We start from the raw sequence: 25277 nt of genomic DNA, 5'->3' as shown, positions 1-25277 counted from the left end.
GTCTGGTAGCAGGTAAGCACAGTTTGTTGTGGCTGGCTTGGAAGGCCTGTAGGTAGAAGCTGAGCCCATGACAGCGGCACTTTGAAGTGGGTCACCCCTCTGCCGTGGAGGTACTCAAAGTACTGCCTAGAACCTGGAGGTATGGGACCAGTGCAGTCAAAGGTGTCCATCAGTGCCCCTTCGGAAGGTTTAACATTCAGGTCTTTCACCTGTTCGTTGGTCATGGGACCAGCAAGAAAAATGGCTTGATGTTGCTCATCATTTTGCTGGCACTTGCATCCATACACAGTTATCAAACACACAAAGAGAAGCTTCCACAGGTATGACATATTGTCAGAGTGTGGAGAGATGACTGAGCCCCTGGATGGCTCACCTTTTATAGGCGTGTTGTTTACAAGCTTAAACATTCAGTCAGACCAGAGTTTCATAACTGACACTCCTGCAAGTCACTGCTATGATACTTTATGATACGTTTAGTAAGAGTGGTCACAACCTCAAGTGCCTTTGATCAAATTCAAAGGGTCCAAGAGAAAACAGAAGATATTTATGATGAAAGGTAATAAACATATGTGTAGAGGTCATGAAGAAATAAAAGCTAAAGGTTTATCATCATATTCAGCTTTAAAACTATAAAACATATTGTTTACACCACGGTATAAAAACTGATATGCAGTCTTGTATGACATGGTTGCAATAAAAATATTGCAGTGTCATGAAACATAATTGTACATATACTTAAAGGTGCAAAATACTATTTGTCTAATGCTTTAAAGATTACAGAAGATGTAATCAATATTATGATCATTATGGCCATTTTATGGTTGTTTCAAGTTGAATTTTGTTCACCAATCGCTTGTGATTGGTGAACTGTGGCTCAGGAGGCAGAGCGGTCGTCTTTCAATTGGAAGATTGGTGGTTCAATTCCTGGCTCCTCCAGTCCACATGTCGATGTGTCCTTGGGCAAGACACTTAACCCCTAATTGCTCCCGTTGCTGTGCCAACGGTGTGTGAATGGTTAGACTCCTCTGATGAGCAGGTTGGCACCCTGCGTGGTAGCCCCTGCCATCAGTGTATGAATGTGTGTGAAAGGGTGAATGACATGTGATGTAGAGCACTTTGAGTGGTCGCACAGACTAGAAAAGCGCTATATAAGTACAGTCCATTTACCATTTACCAAGAAGTTGATTAAAATAAACATACACAATAATTGACATATAATGTTGGATTCAACTGTTAAGCTATTGAAATATATAATGAATTACTATCGTTTACACAAACGCCCACAGTCACTTGAGTTTACCCCGAGTTTTAAAAGTAATAGATTATTGAAAGTAATCAAATTGGTTGTTTTGTTGTTTGTTTGTTTGTTTGTTTGTTTGTTTTTGTTTTTTCCCTCCAAGTCTGTGTTTAGCCAGGTTATGTCACTTACTGCTTGTGTTCAGGTTCAGGGCTTAAATGTTAATGGTGGCCCAGGGAACGTGTTGCAGTCCTCACCTGCAGCAGGCAGCTTATCATAATAACTGGTCATTACTAATTATTTTATAATCGTCAATCATACATCACAGTTTTTTTTATAGAACATGAAGTTTAGGCATGAATACTCTCTACCTATGTCTGCTTAACAAATTTGGTCATGTACAATGGTCAAAGTCAAGGACAAACATTATCAAATGCAAATTTAAATGTGATTAAGACACATCTGGATACATGATTCAGTGATTCTTATCTATAATGTATTCCAACTCCTTGTGCAATGTATGATGTATTTTCCCTCTTAGTAAATAACAAACTGATTCATTATATTTTCATTATCTGTGCATTGTTGTTATTGAGATCCCAACACTATTAATAAAATATAAACATCTGTTCCATTAGATAATCCAAATAACATTTTTGTCATGCTTTCTGGATGTTATGGGGATCTATCAATTATATCTTAAAAAGCACATTGTACAGCAATGCCAAAAACTACAGGCAGCAACATAGAAAAACAATGAGAAAACCATTTATTTCCTCATTCGTAATAGTTAATGATGGATACAATGATAGTTGTCAAAATAGTTTCAAATTCAAAAGTTGAATGTACTTTAAGTGTGCGAAGGACTCTGAAGATAAACACCAAACCTGTACAGGTCTCAGGAAAGAAGCATACAGGTCATTACTGACAGCTGCCATATTATCTTGTGCTTTATCTGTGTGCTCATGAAAAGTAAACATTTAAGAAAAGAAAAAAACAGGGATACAGTTATCATCTTGGCACGTGAGTCCAAAGTCTTTCTGACCATATCACACTGCTGCAATAAAACACTGTAATTTACACCATTTGGATGTGATATTGATCTCAATTTTGTAACTGTGCAATGACAAGAAAATAGCATAGCTTTATAAAGCTCTACAGTCAGTGGTTAACATCAGTTCATCCTTTTCCAGCAACAATGAAGTACTGGTTGTGTGTTGTGTCCCTGTATGTTTTGTGTCTGTATGGTTGCTGGAGCAGTGAGGTGAATGGACAAGAGGACTTCATGCTTCTTTCAGGCCCTCTCACAAAGCAACCGTTGAGCAGCTCAGGCAGCGGAGTGAATGATGCCTTTGACTGCAGTGATCCCATACCTCCAGGTTCTAGGCAGTACTTTGAGTACCTCCAGAGCAGAGGGGTGACCCACTTCAAAGTGCCGCTGTCATGGGCTCAACTCAACCCAACAGGCCTCCCCGGGCAGTCCCAGCAAGCTGTGGTCACCTGCTACCAGACCCTGCTGAAGCAGCTGGTGGAGGTGGGCCTTCAGCCTCTGGTCATCCTTCATGGATCCACCATACCAGAAGTTCTGAGATTGAGGTACGGAGGCTGGGAGAGCAAGGAACTGGTTGAGAAGTTTCAGCAGTATGCAGAGTTTGCCCTGGCACACTTTGGAGCCCTGGCACACTCCTGGGTGACACTGAGTGACTTGGATGATATTTGGCATAATGGGCAGGCTGCCGGTGCTCCTCTGAAAAATATCCTCGAGCTCAACAGGAACATTTACCAGCTTTACCATCATCGCTTTCCTGACAAAGGTGAGTAAGGCTGATATAAGAAGTGGAGCAGGTTAAAAAAATGATTAATACAGAATTTGTCATTTAAGAGTGCGTTTATCCCTCCATTTTTACAGAGAGACGTCTGTCAATTGGGCTGAGAGCTAGTGATGTTGCTATTCTTTCCCAGATCAAAGCTTCAAGAACAGTAAGATACATCTTCTATGTTAAATCTTGAAATTTGACTCATTTTGAATTTAGAGGTAACTGTACTATCATTATTGTTGATTCCAATCTTGAATTCTGCCTGTTTTTATTCAAATATGCACCATAATGTTGATGGAGATGTTTAAATGTTTTTATTTACACTCAACTTTATATGCATTCCAACAAATTCAGTGATCACAGTGACTGTACATGCTAAATAAAATATATTTTGAGCCCACTACAGTCTACTAGTAGTGTGCATTAATAATATTTTTTTGCGTTGAAATAGCACAAAAGTCATTTAGATAAATCTCCAATGACCTAATTTGGATTTAGGAGTTCTCTCAATTTACAAGACTTAGGTTCAGATCATACTCCAGTTTACTGTGGATTTTCAAATATTTTTCGGACATTATTTTACGTAGGCACCTTTCACTTCATTATCATAATACACTTTGTCCCTTTATGTAAAGCCTCTATCTAGCCACACCTTTCCAAGAACCAGAGTGGTAAATGTATTCTGTTAATAGTTGTTATGTGCATATAGAGGTCCCACAACAGTAATTTTATTGTTTTCCAACTCTTGATTGCTTTACAATCATCCCTTCCCCCACAAGCAAGGCTCTGACAGTGCCTTATTTTTTTATATTTAATCATTTATTATCTTCAGCATGCTCCAAAGTATACTGACTACCTTCTATCACTCCTTATCTTAACTCTATGGCAATAAATACTGAAGGACTGTGTGTCAGCACCTTGTCTCTGCCCGCCGTCATAGCAATGATTAAACGTTCAATGAAATCACACTTTTAACTGGAGGCACAATATCTATTTTAATAGATTATTTCTGTTTGAAATAATGTATGTGAGCTTGTTCTTGCATAGAAATCTAGTTGTTTTTAGACTTGGTTATCCATATATATGCATCTATACTGCATAAATGTGTTACAATAATAAGTCTAAAATATAAGCAGTTTGATTTAATTATGAAACGTTTCAGATAATATACTGTGATATCTTTCCTATTTTGAACAGGTGGATTTCTTGTCAGTGCACGTTGAGTATAACTGTGCTTCCACATCTAACTTTGCAAAGGAGCTGAAGAGCTTACAGGTGCTGTTATTTTACAAAATGTTTCTTTTCCCTTTGATTTTTTATCTTTTGTTTTGGTATTGCATTATAGCATTACAGTTTAATGCATATTATGTTGTGGTATGTTACAGATGACCAGTGGGGATTTGCCTGTCTTGATATACAAGATGACTATGCATGATTGTTCCAACAGTCAGTTCCAGCTCCTTGGCAATTTCCTGCAAGGTAAATGAATTATAGCTGAACTAATATAACTCTTTGTACCTTGATGATTATTGTTGTCCTTTAAAGCCATAATGTTGCATTGGTATTTAATTTGACTAATATAACTATACACATTCAACAGAAAACACTGTCCTCGTATAATTATAGATACTATTTATAAACCGTACCTAATTGCATATCATATCATATATTAGTTCTGATTAATTTGTTGCTTGTGTCTTTTTCAATTTATTGCTTTTGCTTCTTTCTCTCTCTCCATCAAATGAAACTACTTACTATTTGTGCATAATGAAGCAACCCAAAATGCATTAAAACAGTAAATACACACAACAAACCAAGGAAAGTCAACTCTAACTCTAAAAGCTCCCTTTCTACACAATCTATAAACCCAACGCTCTCAAGGATGAAAACCATTACCTACATAATCTGAGCCAAGTGGTTTACAGTTCATGGCTGAGCATGACGTCTAAACTGTTATAAATCGCAATATGAAATACCCTTATCATTTTTTAATCATAAAATGTGTTATTATGGCAGTGATTAGAATGGATTATTCCTGTTATGATCTCCACAAGGTTTTTCGAGGAAAATCACGTGCATGGTGGAGCACAGTTTTAAAACTTGCTCTTCCATTTAGTTAATGCATCAAACAATCACTAAACAATCTGCCCAGCTGTCAATTGAACTGCAGCAAGAATATTTCAAAAGCTGTTTTTTTATTGGTTAGATAAGGAATACAGCGTTATAATGTAATGTCTGAATTATTCTTTTGTTGTAGACTTCATTTGCAGTAATTCGCTCGGAAAGACAATTAAGTCAGTTAATTTTTAAAAAGTTGTATAATTGTGCGTCTTTATTTCATTAATGTTGATCATATAATTGTCTTGAACTCACTACAGTCCTGAACAACAATGACCTGAAGATTGCAGGATGTGACATGATGGACATGTTGGGTAAGCTGGGCATGCAGGAGCCCCGTGTCAGGTAACATCTTACCTTGGTAAAGTGCACTGATTCATATATATAGAAAAAACTTGCTTCATGCCTGTTTATGTTATTCTATGTAATTCTCTTTTCCAACAGTCATGATTTTTCAGACTACAGTGGAATGACAGCACTTAGAAACAGTTATCCGAGTGTTTGGGATACAATTGAGGCCCAGATCACAACAGGAAGAGATGTTTTCCTCAATGAATCATTCCCGTCTGGCTTCCAATGGGCCACTTCGAGTGAGTCCTTCAAGGTCGAAGGTGGTTGGTCAGAAGGTGGGAAGGGAGAAACCATTTGGGACCGTTTTGGTCATGAAAACAAGGTTTTTGATAATCAGACAGCTGATCTAGCTTGTGACAGTTACCACAAGGTGGATTATGATGTCTATCTCCTTCGAGGTCTTCATGTAAACACCTTCCAGTTTTCTATCTCCTGGGCCCGTATTTTCCCCTCAGGCCAACGGGACAGTCAATCAGAGAGAGGGGCTGTCTACTACGACAAGCTGATCGATGCTCTCATTGAATCGGGCATACAACCTGTTGTCACTCTCTACCACTGGGATCTACCACAGACACTCCAGGACCAAGGTGGATGGACCAACACTTCTATTGTTGAAGCATTCAAGGACTATGCAGACTTTTGCTTCTCCAGGTTTGGAGACAGGGTCAAGACCTGGAACACATTCAGTAGCCCCTGGGTGGTGAGCCACGCTGGGTATGGAACTGGTGAGCATCCCCCTGGTGTAAAGGACTATGTGGTTGCCTCCTATCAGGTGAGACCAATATTTTACTGTCCTGTAAATGATGATACACTATTCTGATACATTTAACTTACCATTCATCATGCCTCTACAGGTCACTCACAATATTCTCAAGTCCCATGCTGAGGCCTGGCATGTCTACAATGACAAGTACAGGGCAAGACAAGGGGGAAAAGTAGGCATTGCACTGAACTCTGACTGGGCTGAGCCCATGGACTCCTCCAAACCTGAAGATAAAGCAGCTGCTGATCGCTACCTGCAATTCATGCTGGGCTGGTTTGCACATCCTATATTTGTCGATGGAGATTATCCTGCAACACTAAAGACTCAGATTGACCAGAAAAGAAAAGACTGTTCTCATTCTGCACCTGCCGTCCTCCCAGTTTTCACTGCTGAAGAGAGCCAGAGGATACGTGGTACAGCCGACTTTTTCGGATTAAACCACTACACCTCCCGGTTGGTCAACAACAGTAATGGTGGTTGCACACCTGGTCCTCATGGGGTGGGTGACTTCAAGTCCCATGTGGATTCATCATGGTCCTCTACAGCTTCTGACTGGATCTATTCTACACCTTGGGGACTGAGAAAGCTTCTTAACTACATTTCCACTGAGTACGTGAATGTTACCAAAGTGCCCATTTACATAACTGGAAATGGTATGCCGACAGAGTACAGTGGAGACACTCTTGATGACACCAGTAGAATAGAGTACATGAGGAGTTACATCAATGAGGCACTGAAAGGTATGGTATCATTTTAAAGTGCAGCAAATGGTTATTCTTGTTAATGAAACTTAAACCTGTTTGAGTATGCTGTTCTTTTATATCTTTTTCAAAACCTGTTGTACAAAACCATGTTACATGGTTGATGAAGCTCTTTATTGTCTCAACAGCTATACTTTTGGATGGAGTAAATGTGCAGCGGTTTACTGTCCAGTCACTCATGGATGGCTTTGAAGGTCCACAAGGCTACAGTGAAAGATTTGGATTGCACCATGTCAACTTTGATTCACCAGACAGGCCCAGGACTCCAAAGCAGTCTGCATATTTCTACTCCCAGATTATCCAGAAAAATGGCTTTGGATCAAACAAAGGTGGTGTTTTAAAAGTGGTAGAGATGCAACCTCACCGCCGTTCAACTGCTTTACCACCCTCAGAGGTTCCATCTAAATCAAAGGTTGTCTGGGAGAAATTCTCTCATCAGTCGAAATTCCAAAGAAAAATGTACCACTATGGCACTTTCCCACAAAGCTTCAGTTGGGGAGTATCATCCTCAGCTTACCAGATTGAAGGTGGCTGGAATGCTGATGGGAAAGGACCGAGTGTCTGGGACACTTTTACAAATAAATCTGCCAGTATCCCTGCTGATGCCAATGGAAATGTGGCCTGTGACAGTTACCACAGACTTGAAGAGGACCTCTACATGCTGCGAGCTCTGAGGGTGAAGTCATACAGATTCTCTTTGTCCTGGTCCAGAATCTTTCCTGATGGTCAGCGTACTTCCCTGAACCAGAAAGGAGTTGACTATTACAATAGACTCATTGATGGCCTGTTAGCATACAACATTACCCCCATGGTGACACTCTACCACTGGGACCTCCCTGAGGCTCTGCAAAAGCTTGGTGGCTGGGATGATGTTGGTATGATTGACATTTTTAATGACTTTTGTGACTTCTGCTTTGCCACCTTTGGCGACAGAGTGAAATTTTGGATGACCTTCAATCAGCCTCACACCATTGCATGGTCGGGATATGGACTTGGACAGATTCCACCAAATGTTAAGACGCCAGGAACTGCACCATACAGAGTTGCACACAACCTGATAAAAGCACATGCTAAAGCCTACCACACATATGATGATAAGTATCGCAAATCCCAAGGTGGTCTGGTATCCATTGCTCTTAATGCTGACTGGTTTGAACCTAAAGATGTCAATGTTCCCCGTGAAGTAGTGGCTGCTGATCGTGCTCTGCAGTTCCAACTGGGTTGGTTTGCACACCCCATTTTCAAGAATGGTGACTATCCAGATGCAATGAAGTGGCAAGTTGGAAACAAAAGTGAACTCCAAAGTCTTTCAGAGTCAAGACTACCTTCCTTTACGGAAGAAGAAAAGAACTACATCAAGGGGACTGCTGACATGTTCTGTGTAAATCATTACACCACAAAGATTGCACAGCATGCTACACTAAGGCTTTCTCCTCCGTCATATGAATATGATCTGGATTTGTCAGAAGCAGAGGAAAGTGATTCACCAACAACTGCCATCAGCAAACAGAGAGCTGTAGCATGGGGGTTGAGACGACTCCTGAACTGGATCAAAGAGGAATATGGAAATCCTGAGATTTTCATAACTGAGAATGGAGTAGCTACAGATTCAAAGACAACTTGGGATGACTCTGCCAGAATGTTTTATTACAAGACCTATATTGATGAGGCTCTCAAAGGTGCATTGACACAAGTACATTTCTTATGTTAATGATTGCTATAACCATTTTGAATTTTAGTACTGATCTTTTCAATGTGTGTGTGTGTGTGTGTGCGTGTGTGTGTGATATGTTTTAATAGCATCTGAACTTGATGGCGTGAAGGTGAAAGGATACATAGCAACATCTCTCATGGATTCCTTTGAGTGGCTTAATGGGTACAAAGTTGGATTCGGGTTACACCATGTGGACTTCACTAACACAAACCGGCCAAGAACGCCCAAGTACTCAGCTCATTTCTACTACCAAGTCATAAAAGACAATGGTTTCCCTACACCAGATGATGAAAAGGAAATTTATGGACATTTCCGGAAGGATTTCATCTGGAGTACAGCAACAGCGTCATACCAGGTGACTGTTTAGAGATAAACAACATCGAAATAACATATTATTACTTTGACCAAAATGCCTACATTTAATTTTTACTTACATCATACTAGAAAAAGGGATATACATAATTCTTGGTTTTGTCTACTGAAGTTTCTATTTTTCATTCACTTTTTCCAGATTGAAGGGGGATGGAGAGCAGATGGAAAAGGCCTCAGCATCTGGGACCAGTTTGCCCACACACCTCTGCGAGTGTTTAATGATGACAATGGGGACATAGCATGCGACAGTTACAACAAGGTAGAAGAGGATGTTGCTATATTGAAGCAACTTAAGGTGACCCATTATCGTTTCTCTATATCCTGGCCGAGGGTTCTTCCTGATGGTACCACCAAGTACATCAATGAGGCTGGACTGAACTACTACCACAGACTGGTGGATGGACTGCTTGCTGCCAACATCCAACCTCATGTATGTGTAACTCTTACTAGTGTCTCAAAAAGAATTGCAATATTGAGTTGGTAAATTCGGTACACGGTAGACCTGAACTGCTTTTCCTTTGCTCTCAGATCACACTTTATCACTGGGACCTTCCACAAGCGCTGCAGAAAATTGGGGGCTGGGAGAATGAGACTATTATTGACAAATATAGGGATTATGTTGACCTCATTTTTAGCCGTCTGGGCCACAAAGTGAAATTTTGGATCACCATCAATGAGCCATACAATATAGCCAATGTAGGCCATGGCTATGGAGCAGCTGCCCCAGGTATGTTTTATTTAATGCTTTGTATCTTCGAGCAAACTATGCTATGCTTGTGTTTTGGTTTAAAAAATATGCTCCTCAAACTCAAACTGATTAGATCATTAAATAAACTAATTGTGACTGATGTAGAGATGACAAAACAACATGGAGCAAACAAGCAAATAAATGGGCACTAACGTCTTTTAATTAAGCTTAAAAGTTACCAAATTACCCATGTTTATAGGGATCAGTTTCCGACCAGGCACTCTGCCCTACATCGTGGGTCACAACCTGATAAAAGCTCATGCTGAAGCCTGGCACCTCTACAATGATAAATACCGGGCCGAACAGAAGGGCATTATCTCCATTACCATCAACTCCGACTGGTCAGAACCCAGAAATCCCTACAAACAGGAGGATATTGATGCCGCAAAACGTGTGATTCAGGTACGAAAGAAAAACTTAAAGGAAATATTTGCAAAGCATACACACATTCCTTTCAAAGAGTTAATATTTTATAAGACATGTAGGAGAAAAGTTGGAGTTAACGTCTCTAATAGCTTTTGTGTGTCTCTTTGTGCAGTTCTACATTGGCTGGTTTGCCCATCCTATATTCAATGGAGACTACAGCAATATGATGAAGACAATCATTCGAGAGCGAAGTTTAGCCGCTGGTCTGTCAAAATCTCGGTATGACAAAAACTAAGATAAAAGCCTGAAAGAAAAATAATACAAAACAGAAAATACATGAGTGAAGTATGTATCAGAAAGTCTTTACTGCATAGTTGCCTTTTAAACAAATTAGCAAGTTTGTACAATTATGTGTATTCTTATTTTTGTATTAGGCAAACCAGTGGAGCTTTTTATTTTACATTGAACAGGCAAATTCAATAATTTCACTTCAATCTCTCCAGACTGCCTGAATTCACTCCTGATGAAATAAAAAGGATTAAGGGTACCTATGATTACTTTGGGTTCAACCATTACACCACAGTCCTGGCCTTCCCTGTGGAGTATGGAGGCCTTCAACACTATGATGCTGATAGGTAAGGGTGTACTAACTTACCTACAGTAACCAAATAAGAGAAGCAAGCTATATGTTCTCCCCCAAAAGAAAATGAATCACCTACTTCACTTTTGATTTTATTGTCCTTTACATAGTCAAGTTTATTTAGAACATGCAAAAATTCATATCTGTATTTGCTGAAAATGAATTTCCTTTTTTATTGTATGCTACATTTGAAGCTTATTATCTGTGAAATAAAACTGTTTAATTGATTTGATCTTTTCAGGGGTGCAGGAACCATTGCTGATCGCACTTGGCTGGATTCAGGTTCATCCTGGCTGAAGGTCTCACCGTTTGGATTCAGGAGAATATTAAAATTCATTAAGGAGGAATATGGAAACCCAGCAATTATCATCACAGAGAACGGCATGTCAGAGCGCGGGCCTATTGACCTTAATGATAGTCACAGAAGTTACTACTATGAAAAATACATCAACCAGGTGCTGAAAGGTATTAAACCTCTGCAACTTTCATGTAATATTTTTTTGAGGGACAATTTCCCAAAGTCGTGACAACAATCTTAATAGAGACAACTCATTGGATCACAAAATATTAGACCACTCATTCTGCATGAGGAAATGCAATAACATTTCAATCTCTGAAGCACTTTTTTTAGACCACAAAACTAAATGTAGTTGGCATTTTTTGTATTGTTCATTCTCAAAGGTATTAATTTCTTTGTTGCAGCTTACTTGCTAGATGATGTGGATATTCGTGGTTACACGGCTTGGTCTCTAATGGACAACCTGGAGTGGGCTACTGGATTTTCAGAGAGATTTGGCCTTTTCTATGTCAACCACTCAGACCCCAAACTTCCTCGAGTGGCCAAGGCCTCTGTCTCCCGCTACTCCACCATCATCAAATGCAATGGATTCCCAGACCCTGCCTCTGGACCCCACGAGTGCCTGAAACCTGAGCCTGAAGGTAAAGTGATGGAAAGGAAATCTAATCATTGATTATGTAACCTTCAGCACACAATACTTTAAGTACACTGGGCTGCACTCTTTAATAGAATCACACACATGAATAATAAGTGATATCGAAGGTGTGGAAAACATACAACTGATATTTCAAGTTACTGTAAGTAATCTCTCCCAACAAACCTGTAATTTTGTTGTCTTCTCTGCAGGAACAAGTGTACCACCTACATCCCCATATCCCTCTGAAGGTAAAGTGATGGAAAGGAAATCTAATCATTGATTATGTAACCTACAGCACACAGTACTTTAAGTACACTGGGCTGCACTCTTTAATAGAATCACACACATGAATAATAAGCGATATCGAAGGTGTGGAAAACATACGACTGACATTCGAAGTTACTGTAAGTAATCTCTCCCAACAAACCTGTAATTTTGTTGTCTTCTCTGCAGGAACAAGTGTACCACCTACATCCCCATATCCCTCTGAAGGTAAAGTGATGGAAAGGAAATCTAATCATTGATTATGTAACCTACAGCACACAGTACTTTAAGTACACTGGGCTGCACTCTTTAATAGAATCACACACATGAATAATAAGTGATATCGAAGGTGTGGAAAACATACGACTGACATTTGAAGTTACTGTAAGTAATCTCTCCCAACAAACCTGTAATTTTGTTGTCTTCTCTGCAGGAACAAGTGTACCACCTACATCCCCATATCCCTCTGAAGGTAAAGTGATGGAAAGGAAATCTAATCATTGATTATGTAACCTACAGCACACAGTACTTTAAGTACGCTGGGCTGCGCTCTTTAAAAGAATTACACACATGAATAATAATTGATATCGAAGGTGTGGAAAACATACGACTGACATTTGAAGTTACTGTAAGTAATCTCTCCCAACAAACCTGTAATTTTGTTGTTTTCTCTGCAGGAACAAGTGTACCACCTACATCCCCATATCCCTCTGACAACATTGTGAGCTTCCTCGGTATGACTCTTTCTGCCGATGATGCCGAGACTGGACTTTATACTACCTTTGCTCTGCTGATTGTTGCGATGTTTGGCACCATTTTGTCATCCTATTGTCTATTCAAGGCAAAAAAAAGATTCTGAAGAAAAAAAGCATATTGAATTTATAAAGATGGAGACACAAACATACAGAGTTGTAACAGAAGTCCAACATACATCAACCTGTATCAGTAAATGTCTGAGCTGCATGTTAATATAAACATTTAATGAAATTACTGTGTTTTAATAAAGTATTTTAAGATAATCATTGCTTGTAAGAGCATGATTCAAGAGGTATCTTTTATTTTTCTTCCATATAATATGTTACTGCTGTTCTCAAGCATCAAAATGATTTTTCATAACGTACCCGTTTACTGATCACTGAAAACTGATCCCCTGGAACGGTGCCACTCACTGTAAACCACAAGGAATCCCAAAAGTGTTTTCTAGTACATTCTTGTATACAGAAAGTTCATAGTGGTGTGTTTATCCACCAGTGCACAGCTGCAGGCCCACACTCTGCCTTGTGAGATAACCCGCCACTGTAATCAAGCCAAATGTTCAACTTAAAGCTACCAGAAACTGCTATATTTAAAATCTGCCACTTTGCTGTTTCTACATACAGTTGATACTTTACAGACTCCTTGACTGTGTAGCCTCTCTGTGAGACCATTTAACAGTAGAAAAGAACACAACCACTGCTTCCCCAGCAAGGACAAGCTTTTCAAGGGGACATAAAATGCGTTTTTTACAGGCTCTACTGGAATATCTTATATATATATATATACATAATGTAAACATAATTTACAGAAGAAACTCTATATTTATCTTATATTGATCAGTTCAGCCTCTGTTTGAAACGGGCCTCTTGACAGACTTTAGCTGGCTCTGGAGGCTACATTAAAAAAATGGTTTATTTTGTTGTTCTTTAATCAAAATGGCGATTTCCCAAATATACCTTTATATGTTCAATCCCACATTCTATACAAAATATGAGAAACACAAACAACCCAACAACCTTAGCAGCAAAGGTTACAGAACGGACAGCCGTTTGTCAGCATGTGTGAGAACAATTTGAAGTTTCACAAGGAGGAAGTAGTTGATATAAAAAAATAACAAAACTTAAGTCACACGATGTGCAGAGTTTATGACACACATTGTCAGATGGTGTCGTTAGATACTTGATATGATACTTGAAAGATAAACATCATCTGCAGTTACATTGGGAAACATAAGATATTGCACCATACATGAAATACTGGATTGTGACTTGCACAACCTGGACAACTGCTATCTTATGAAATAATGTATTTGCTATTACAAATCATCAGTTGGTTGTTTACATGTTAAAGACGAATGTCAACTTTTAGTAAAAGTTTTTGGGCTGCAACTTATTTCTTTAGCTGTGGTTCAAAATTCCCCCTCCATTCAAAAATGTTTTTCTTCTCATTCCTTTAGTTTGAGCTTCAATGTGCAGAATGATGACTGTATTCATATGACTGTATTCATATTAATCTGCTTAAAGTGGAAAGTTCTCACCAAAAATCTGTATTAAAAGTTTGTACCAACAGTACAAGCATAATTTGTGACATCAAAATGGTTTGGAGCCAATCACAAGTGTGGTGTGGAAAGTTGAAACTTTCAGTGTACATACATACAGAGTATAAGAACTATCCATTAATTTTGTATTTTTCAATCAGGGAAAGGGAAAATATGTCATATTAAAGGGGCTAAATGCGATTTGAATTTCACCGCTAGACGTCGTAGCTCTGGACTGCGTGCAACCAAAACAAAACTAGCTAAGGGGTACACCCCCCTCTTTCCGCTGGCCTCCCCCTCGCTCTCCGTCTGCTCCTCCTACTCTACCTGCCTGTTTTCAGTGAAGCACTTTCCATCCGTGATGAAACAGCTGACTCAGGACACAACGGACCGGTGTGACGTCAAGTAACGAAGTAAGTAATACAAGCGAGAGTAACGTATTAGTAACGTATTTCTAAAGTAGTGTAACAGTTATTAGCTTTCCGATGCTAACGTTAGCTAACTGCTAGTAGTTGAAAATTAACAAGCTGAACATAGTAGCCAAGCGAACAACTTCACATTGATCATTTCTGTTGGGTTTTATGAGCACTGCTGGCAAACACACATTTGGGTTTTTGTGCAATTGTGAAAATATTGACCAAGACGTGTTGCTAGTGTAATGTAGCCAGAGTCTGATTCATCAACTGTCTCTAATGTAGCTAATGCTAAGTTTGTTCCTCATAAAACTATAACGTTATATTATAATTGTTGCTGCTCTCTTCATAACTGATAGTTTGATTTTGGTTTTGGTAAGGGCAGCAGTAGCATCATGTCTGCTGAGGCAGCTGCAGAGTGTCTGCCTCCTCAGAGGAGCCGGTGTGAGCTGCTCAGATGATGATTAGAAATAGAGGTTTGTATCATCTGTGTTTCCTATCCATTTGAAGTCAATTGTAAAATATCAACATAGTGTGAAACGCCAGTTTTTCCAGTGTGTCTACATCATGATTTACTTTTCAGTGTACATGTTGTTCATCTTTTACAGAGCCTGCTTCAAGACTTGACCCGGGAAAGAGTTTTTTGGACCTGAGGCCAGGTCTGGTTTCTGATGCTCTGATGATGCAGCAGGGCCATCATGATGCTCAACTGCCATGCCATACCTACCTCTGACATCTGCAGCAACATGCACCCCACATTTACAGGAACATGCATCATTTAGAGATCAAAGGAAACTCAGTCCTGTTCAGTAGACTCCTAACATGTTTAATTAATCATTTATAATAATTTATGTTCAGAAGTTATTGTTTAGCCTATTGTTCATTAATGAGTAAACAAATATTCTTCAAAAAATGATGTGTGGATCTGCTTCATTCACTAATAACCGAATTGTGAAACACCATAAGTTTTCTGCTTTGTGGTAAACAGTACATCAATTTACATTTCACTTGTGTATGGTCAGTGATTGAATTACACTCTCTAAGCAGTAGTGGACTAAGCCAGTGTTATCTACAGTGTTACAAAGGATAATGTTGAAATGGATGAAGCATGAATATAATCTCAAATAATGTCAAGTTTATTGGTGAGCAGTATTGCACAGTCAAGTCCAGAAAACAATCATAAATACTACATTTTTTAGAGGTATACATCACCTTTCTCTTCTTGCTGTAACCATCTGGACAAAAAAAAAGGTCAATTGTATCTGTATCTGTACACTCTACACTGAAGTTAAAATGAAAACAAAACTCCACTGTCATACACATTGATGTATTACAGTTCTGTTTTAACATCTCAAATGTGGTTTACTGCCCCTTCAGTTTATAACAAACTGAAGACAATAGATCAAAAGCAAATCAAATTCAGAAACAATGACAATAATGACACCATTTAAGGTTTATGATCAGTAGTGACAAAGTAGCAGCATGCAAAGTGTAATTCAGTATGGTTTGTCCGCTTTTGTGGCCTGCTGTGCTCAAAGCCACTGATGAGGACGTGATGAGGACAGGACGGAGAGTCTGAAGAGTAGCTCCTGGTGTTATTCCTTCCATCACACAGCATCTGCCAGTCTGCCATGGTGGAGTAACTGCAGTATTAGGTATTATGACCTGAGGAATGCAAGACAAAAAAATGTAACCTGTGTATAACATATTTCAGAGCTTTAATCTAAACAAACCCAACATGACAGACAATTGTCACATTTAAAAATGTCAGAATTGCTAAACTGTCAATTACAATAAACAGTTATAGAAAACACAAGTAGTTGTCAGACCAAAATGTCTCTCATCTTTATCAGAGTAACAGTCACAGTATTTCATCACCAGTCCAATAGCCTGTTTATTATTTTTAGGACAAAAATATCTTACTTTCCATTTAGTCAAAAGTTTCTGAAATAGCAAGGACTGGTCCAGTGAAGCACGGTTAGCATTATTATCATCATCATCATCATCTATGTACTGCCCTGACAGTATTACAACTAACATTACACAAGCAGGCCATACATATTTTCATACTCACTTCTCTCCCTTTGTGCTATAAAATATGCGGACAGACAAAATGTGATAACACACAGCACTAGTCGTAAGCATTCCTATTCCTTCCTCTGTTACTATTTTACGATGCTTATTGCTAACGTTAGCCACATGGCTACCAGCTCAGACGTATGACGGTAGCTGGCTTAGCTTAGCTCTAGCTCGTTTGTGTTAACAGCAAAACAAAACCGGGACATAGGGATGATCCTGTCTGCAGTTAGTTGAGTTAGTGGCCGAGCTAGCAGCGGAATTAGCCGCCGAGCTAGCCGGGGGACATAGGTATGCTCCCCTCCATGGCTATCATGAAGCCGAGCTGCAGCTCAGGCTTCGTCCTAAGACTGTCAACTAAATGAACATGATATGCTACATAATGTCTAACGTTAGTCTAAAACTAACTAAGCAGATATGTGACTGTATACACATAACGTTACTTACTGGTCCAAGAGAAGAAGAGCTAGCTCCGAGTCATAATGTATCCCTTTTTCTTCTCGCAGGGCTCTCCACCTCGGAAATGCAAGGCCAATGTTAACCCGGGTCTTATTCCTCTCTTTATCGGAGAGTTTCTTGGCAACTGAGCGTGGTCTCTTCATGGGGTTAATGTCTCTGGTTTTCCTCCGCCATGTCGCTTTCGCTAACCGCAGCCGGTCCTCAGTGGTTTGATAGGGGAAGTGGCATTACGGTCCCGGTTATATAGGGGGAGTGGGTTAACGGTTCCGGTGGAGGAGAGGAGGAGGTGGCTCACATGCACTAACATGAACGCGCGGCCGGCCCGGCTTCCAAAACAAAGGCTCCAGAACAACACACACAGAGGGCGTGTGACGTAACTCTCTACTCCAGATGTAAATACACCATTAGTGGGTTACATAGCAAAAATAAAATTCCTGAAAGCTAATAAAGCTGTATTTCGCATAGAGCCCCTTTAAGGATTTTGGTGGAAAAACATGATCATAACACAATATCTCTAAATATATTAAAACATGCCTGGAAGAGATCTTTAAGATTTAAGACGGATTTAAATTTGGTCTTGCATGTGTCCTGCAGAAATGCCACTAGAGGTCACTGCAGGTTTAAGTTAAAAGGTGCTGAGACTCAGTTCTCACTGTTTTTATGTTTCACCGTGTGACCCCAAGAAGGCCAAACTAATGCACTGTGAAGTTGCATAATTAAGGTCTAACATGTTTTCATTTAGGCTACTTTTGGTGCCAAAAACAGGGTTACTAGTTATCTGATAAACTGAAGACAGCTGTTCATAGAAGCTGTGAACTTAGGCTACGTTCACACCGCAGTTAAAAGTGACCTGAATCGGATTTGTTCGCTCAAATGTGACCCATATCTGATTTGTTTCTGACAATGTGAACAGCATAAATTGCATTGAATCTGACATTTCCAAATCCGATTCAGGCCACTTTCAAATGTGCTGAATCTGAATCGGACACATATCCCATCGGATTTTTTTGAATGCGACCGCAATCTGAACAGTCAGGTCGCATTTAATGTGGCTTATTCTGGAGCAACACACAGCTAATGCTCCGCATAAAGACATCATTAAAGGTAGAATATGTAGAATGAGCAGAACAACGCCATCTAATGTCTCGAGATCGTAGTCGCAACAACCAAAAAGTAATTCCAGCAGGGTTGCCAGGTCCGGTGCCGGATTTTATTTTAGCTCTAACTCTGTAAATATACCACTTTATCCACATGTCTAACCTTTTTAGGCGAGAAGGTAGCCCTTTAGATCAACAGTGTGACGGTAATTTGTCCAAATAACATCTGCTTAAAGTTTTGTTCCTGCGAATTCGGAGCCACTCAAGTTAGCCGTAGCGAGTAACGCACTTCCGGTCATTTTCACAAAATAAGACACCCGTTGCCTTTTATTATTAAGAAAACCATAACGATAGAGTTGGTGCTTTTATTTTGAAAACAGGAAGCGAACATACCCTCGCTGTAACTGACTTGAAACCACCGAGGTACATTACATTGTAACACGCCAGTGGGAGTAGCAGCAATGTCTCTGCATGTACTGCCTAATCCTAAACACCGATTGGCTTGTGTGTGGTGTCGTCAGAAGCAGGAGAGGCTCACGGTCGTAAACATCTAGTCACGTGTACTCTGAGATGGACGCGCAGGTCAAGAAATGACGTAAACGGACCGTATATGGTTTGTTATTTGTGTTATTACATTACGTGTTGGACTAAATACATGGACATATTGAGGAAAATATTCCGGTTTTATGGAAACGGATTTCATATTTCACAAGAATGGATACTTGGCGAGCTGTACATAAAGTCCTGTGTCATAAGATGATCGTTGTGGATAAAGGGAAGACTTTGAAGGTATGTAGGCATTATAGCTTTTCTCACTTAGCTGAGTGGCTAGCCAAGCTAATCGCTAATACTATTACGGCTGTGAGCAACCATATAAGTCGTGAGTGGTCTTGAATGAATCAGAACAATCTAAGCTTTCCAACAATGTACGGCATGAGTATATATGTTTAAGGGTTGGTGTTTAAAACATTCAGAAGAACGTGTGGCTACCTCCTAACATCCGTCCTGTCCCGTGAACGGAACAGCGTGCGTTAAGAGGTTAATGATCAAATATCAAAATCCGAATAGCGTCAGAAAGTCAACCCACTCTCCACATTTCCATTGCTACCGTTTTGATACTTCATGGTACACAAACAAATAGCATCTCATATGAAAGCTAAGACCCTGGCGAGTTCAACAGTACCACTATTATTGCGCTAAAAACTCAGTGAACCAGCAGCATACAAAGGTAAACAACCACTTATTTACAGCGACTAACAGATATTCTGTCTTACCTTCGAAGTTTTGTGATGAAAAGTTGTACTTGAGAGCAAAAAACGCTGGTTTTAGTAAGTCCAACACGGCCGTGTTTGTTTACAACTCCATTTCACCCAGTGCCAGCCTACAGTAGCTGCACCGGAACAACAGACAATCCTGGCAACCCGCAATTCCGGCCGCTAAATGGCTGGTACAATGTACACAGAACGTGTCAGAACGTCATTGTTGAACCCGTCAAAAAAATGTAAAAATATTAATTCAGACTAAATTTTTTTTTTTATGGAAAAGCAATACTTTCATTCTGTACCCCTCAAAACGCCCCGTGGCTGTATTTTTTTTTTTTTTAAATATAGCTTTTAATAAATATTCTACATATTCAACCTTTAAGGTATTATTTTTCTTTCTCCTTTTAAACATCACCCGCTCACAAATTTGCCGGCTGCCGCCACACAGTCTTTCACATTAGACCATAAATGAGACTACCAGTAACTTCACCAGCTGTTGCCATGTTCGCTTCCGTAAACACCGGTCTGGGAGTGACGTCATTAATGATCAACTGAGTATGCAGGTCACTTCAGGAGGCCATATTTAAAAGTAATATGAATAGCCAAATAAACCATTTGAGTGAATGATGTCAAACCAACTGTACAACATAATATCCCTCATGTGCCTCAAGGCTTATTTTAAAAAAATATGATTGATATGAGAAATTCTGTTTTTCTGCACTTTTGCAGCAATTACTCTCAAGATGTTCTTATTGAGACTTTTTGTCAGGTTCCCCGACACAGGTTCTGAAGCTGGAGTGGTGGTAAGGTTATTTATTTATTTTAATTGTAAAAAAAATTTGACGAAAAGATATATTCGAAAATTAAGCCTTGAGGCACATGAGGGATATTAGTCTGTATGTTATACAGTTGGTTTGACATCATTCACTCAAATGGTTCAAGCACATAATAGGTTTGTATTTTGAATGTCAAATGAATGTTTAATATTAAAACTTAATGTTGCTTGAAAATCTGTACCTTTCGTATAGTTTTAACCTCTCACGATCCGCACACCAATGTCGAGAGGATCTTCTAAGAATGGGCAGGCCATTTTCCAAGAGAACTGGTTGGTCAGGAGGTGGTGCTTTTATACTTGTTGATCTCTTATCCAGAACATAACCTGCTCCGGAGCAGGTTAGCCATTCAGCATAAGTTACCATGGTGATTTACCCCGTAGAAGTGAACCAGCGTCATAGGACGGAAAACCCAGGGTTAACCCTGAAGTTACCTCGATAAGAGAAAATCCAGTTTCGTAGTACAGGCCTCAGGTGTTGTTGCATATAAGGGCAGCCTTTTGCAAATACAAGTGATAACAGACTGAAACCACTTGAAAAAATTATTTGTTGAAAAAAATTTATTTCAAAAACTAACCACAAAGTACTATCAATACAAAACGTATAAAAAGTACAAAAAGCATTGCTCAAAAATAACGAGATGACAATATTTGAGTTGGCACTGTGGGTATGATTCGGAATACAAAAGACGGCATCGTAATAGAGCGCATTCAAGGCATTTGAATTCACATTGAAATGATTACATGGTTTACAACCCTTATTCAGACTCTGGAGCAGCGATCACACCTATCCAGATATCAGCACTTACAAGACATTGAACATGACACACAGTATTATCCCTTATTTAACCAACAGATACAAATAAATCTGTATCTGCACTGAATGATAAAGAAACATTTGCTGCTTGAGGACAATGTGTACCTAGTAAATAAGCTGCAAGTTATATAGTATTTTAAAAAAAGAGGAACATTTTAAAGTGAAACTGTAGCACTTGAGAAGTCAAATTGTACCAAACTATTTTCAGAATGCGTCAGTCCAGGGATTAAATCAGGCTTCGGGGAGCTAAAACAGCAGTGGATGTCATTCTTTGAAAAAAAAAAAATAGAGGAAAACAAGTTTGCCACAGTGACAAGAGCCTCTTTTCAATACAACAATACATAAAACGAATAAAATAAAAAGAACAGTATCAAATACAAGTTTGAACAATACAAGACAAATATCAAGAGTTACATGTTTTTCAAGCATTACCCAGGTTTGTTTATTCCTTTGGACAAAGGCACCCCAAGTGTGTTCCAGTTTCCATACCTGGCACCAGACGGGAGAATGTTGACTGGTGCTGTGCCAACATTAAAAAAAATAAAATAATAAATGACACACTTTAAAAGTAAGCCTTTGTATGAAAAATTAGAAAACTCAAGAAGTCTTCATCAGCATGACAATTACTCCAGTACCTTTCTTTTAGAAGTGGTGCCTTGTCCGTTAACCTTTTTGTTTGCATCTACAAGCACCCACTCACTGATTCACTTACTCACAAAATACAAACTCTTTACAGTTTAAACTTTTTTTTTGCACTACGACTGGCTTGGCCTTACCTTAACAAACACAATGCCATAAAACGGAGTTCCAGTTTTCGGTCTAAGGCAAACTTGAGATGCATTCACTGTGAACTTCCAACAGAGGACAAACTCTTAAAAATGACTAATAATTCTACGTCTCGTAATAAAAATATGAAAAAGAATAGCTGCCCTGAGGGAGAAGTACATGTTAACGGTTACTGTTGCACAACGGCAGTTTGTAAGCACTTTGGATCTTCAGACAGGCTGGTGTCTCAAGTATTGCTCGGTTGAGACAACTGTTCTCCTTTTCCTTTGACTTTGATGTTCGACCACGGCTGGCCGTAACACTGCAAGGCTTGGGATGACTTCATCCACCTCAAGCAAGTTCATGACGCATACACACCACTCCCTGTTTGATTCCCTTGTGTCCGCTCACTGCTCCTGATGTGAACTTTGATCTACAGTGTCAGCTGGACTGATGAGAACCTATGCACGGAGACCTGTGAACACATATCATGACAATGTCAGTAAAGCATTGTGTTATTAAGTCAAAATACACTGATGGGACTGAAGTTCAAAAGTTCTAAACATGTAAGCGTTAATGTGCAATGAGGTGTTTTCAAATTAAAAATCTATCTGCCTGAGGTGAAAAAAAGAAAAAGGACAAAGCCTCACCTTTCTCACATGTACTGCTCTGCTTCTCCTGGGCAAAGTTTAGTCTGTTCTGCTCAACTGCAGTGCCATTGGACTCTGGGCTGCTGCTGCGCGACGGGCTTCCCTCCTCATTCTGGTAAGCCAGATCCAGATGTTGCTGGGCCAGTTTAAGGTGTCTACGCAGCCTCTCCAGCTCTCTTGATGAAGCCTCATCCCCGAATGACTCGCGGCCCGAGTCTGCCAAGTTATCTCTGAAGCCCATTTTTCCTGTTGGGTCCTTCTTCAGAGCTGTGTGGTAGCCTGGAGGTGCAGACGGCTGGCGGCAGATGGAGGATCTCTGGCTGGCCAGAGCTGGATGACGGGGGGTGGGAGGCCTAGGCCGTGGCCGTGGCGCGCAAAAGCAGTCACGAATACCGCTATAGCCAAGGTGAAGGATCTCCAGCATGGTAAAGAGAAGACACAAAGCACTGACGGCATACATAATGCGGAGGAAGATTGTTTTCTCAGTAGGGCGCGAGACGAAGCAATCCACTGTGTGCGGGCAAGGTGAGCGTGAGCACACATACGATGGTACCACCTCCAGCCCATAAAGGACGTACTGCCCAAACAGGAACGAGGCCTCAAAGATGGCACGTGACATTAGCTGAAACACGTACACCTTCATGAGGCCGTCTCGCTTGATGCGACGGCGTCCATCATGCTTTTTGCTGGGCTTCTCCACAACATCTTTTTCCTTCTCTGGCTCAATCTCTTCCAGGATCATGGGGTCCTCCTCCCCGTTATCCTCAGCCTCCTCGTAGTCCCGGTTGGCGCCACGGCTCACAATCGGCATCCGCTTTCTATTCCGGGGCCGGTAGTCACTGTCGTCCATGCGAGCGATCTTATGCATGGCAAAACCAAGGTACATGATGGTGGGGGTGGTGATCATAATCACCTGGAAGACCCAGAAGCGGATGTGTGACAGCGGCGCAAATGCATCGTAGCACACATTCTCACAACCGGGCTGCCCTGTGTTGCACACAAATTTACTCTGTTCATCATAGTAGATCGACTCGCCCCCGACAGCCGTCAGCACTATGCGGAAGACAATAAGGAGGGTGAGCCAGATTTTGCCCACAAAGGTGGAGTGATTGGAAATCTCATCCAACAGACGTGTGAGGAAGCTCCAGCTCATTTTGCCTCTTGGATAGGAGGGAACCTCTTAAATCTGCAAAGAAAGAGAAGAGACAAAAAATGAATGAATGTCATTTTTAAATAAAGGAAAATGGACATTGAGTGTAATCAAAAGCATGTGACAGGCGATAGGTAGTTTTCACTGAAAACCATAAACACAGTCATTGACATACTAAGCAATAAGCTAAGGCCAAAATTAAAGTTGAACTATGTGAAATGTTTACCTAAAATAAAATAAAAGCTTCCTTTTAATACAATCTAAAAAAAAGTAATCATTTTACTTATAGAACATGTGTCATTTTGGTACACCACATCTCAAAATACTTTTTCTCAACTCCCCATGTTATTGCAATAATGGCCACAAGGTGGAGCAGCTATGTCATGGTTACAAAGCTGAGATGTCCCAAACACCAACATCACTGCTATGACAAGGGCATGCTCAAGCAAGAACGTCTAATGAAAAGGCCTGAGTAGGCGGCATCATCAAATCATGCTACCACAAGTCCTACTAAAACAATTCACAGGACACATGAGACACATCACACTGAAGTTATGAGCTCTGATGAGAAAATTATGAGCTCTGATGAGAAATATGATGAGCTGTGCTAATCTAACTAAGCATCAGTCATGGCTGTTTTTCAACTGTCCACAACTTTTAAAATACCACAACAACAACCCTCATCTGTATAAGATCAGTCTAATCACCCATGAACATTTTACACACACACACTGACTACAGATGTCTTATCCATTTTCTGCTAGTCATTGTTTAATAATCTGACTGCCAAGACAGTAAAAACCTGTAAGTTAAAAAACACAAGAGGTAATGAAGGGCTCCTGTGGTTTCACACCATCTGTGACCAACCAAATAACAACTTCTGCTGAGTAATTATCTACTGCAATAAACTCTGCTGCCCAGCTTGTGCCAAGAAGAAGAAGAAGAAGAAGGTAAACATGCTTATTGAAGCTTAGAAAACATGTCACTCAACAGCTACCTATTCCATCACTATCAAGGTTATAATTTTCTTTTTAGAACAAAGTGAACGCTGTGACAGACAAGCAAAGTACATTCCTACAGGTACTGATTAATTATTTAACTGTTTGGTTTATAAAACATCAGAAAATGCTGAAAAATGTCCATCATAATTTCCCAAAAGCTATATTTTCCAGCCTAAAGTGAAGGAGTACATATTCACATTTGAGAAGCTTAAACTCAAACCCCCACTTAAACCTGTAGTGCAGAACTTTAACACATAAATGAATGCCGGTTACATTTAATCCCTTGCAAAACGGGTTCACACAATGCTGATTAATCGGATCACCAGCTGGGTAAATCTCTTTATTCCAGTTAGAGATTTTTTAAATCTTTCCCGCT

At 39.9% G+C, this 25277-nt stretch overlaps 2 protein-coding genes across 2 annotated transcripts; one reads left to right on the top strand and one right to left on the bottom strand.

Moving 5' to 3' along the window:
* Nucleotides 1-2435: 2435 nt before the first annotated feature.
* LOC128368328 (lactase/phlorizin hydrolase-like) lies at nt 2436-12945 on the top strand. The gene is made up of 17 exons (XM_053329118.1): nt 2436-3055; nt 3151-3217; nt 4252-4329; nt 4440-4533; nt 5433-5517; nt 5638-6295; nt 6378-7026; nt 7176-8726; nt 8848-9116; nt 9273-9563; nt 9662-9860; nt 10081-10283; nt 10420-10526; nt 10751-10882; nt 11129-11352; nt 11590-11826; nt 12764-12945. The coding sequence occupies exons 1-17, from the start codon at nt 2436-2438 to the stop codon at nt 12943-12945; spliced, it is 5646 nt and encodes a 1881-aa protein (XP_053185093.1).
* Nucleotides 12946-21553: 8608 nt separating this feature from the next.
* gjc4b (gap junction protein gamma 4b) lies at nt 21554-23903 on the bottom strand. Its single transcript, XM_053328582.1, has 2 exons — nt 22751-23903; nt 21554-22575 (listed from the first exon to the last, which is right to left on the bottom strand). Exons 1-2 carry the CDS (start codon nt 23901-23903, stop codon nt 22562-22564), a joined length of 1167 nt encoding a protein of 388 aa, XP_053184557.1. The 3' UTR covers nt 21554-22561.
* Nucleotides 23904-25277: the final 1374 nt, after the last annotated feature.

The sequence above is a fragment of the Scomber japonicus genome, chromosome 11, assembly GCF_027409825.1.
Source record: "Scomber japonicus isolate fScoJap1 chromosome 11, fScoJap1.pri, whole genome shotgun sequence".
NCBI classification, from domain to species: domain Eukaryota; kingdom Metazoa; phylum Chordata; class Actinopteri; order Scombriformes; family Scombridae; genus Scomber; species Scomber japonicus.
The sequence above is the reverse complement of the archived record's forward strand: the minus strand, read 5'-3'. Positions and strand labels throughout refer to the sequence as shown.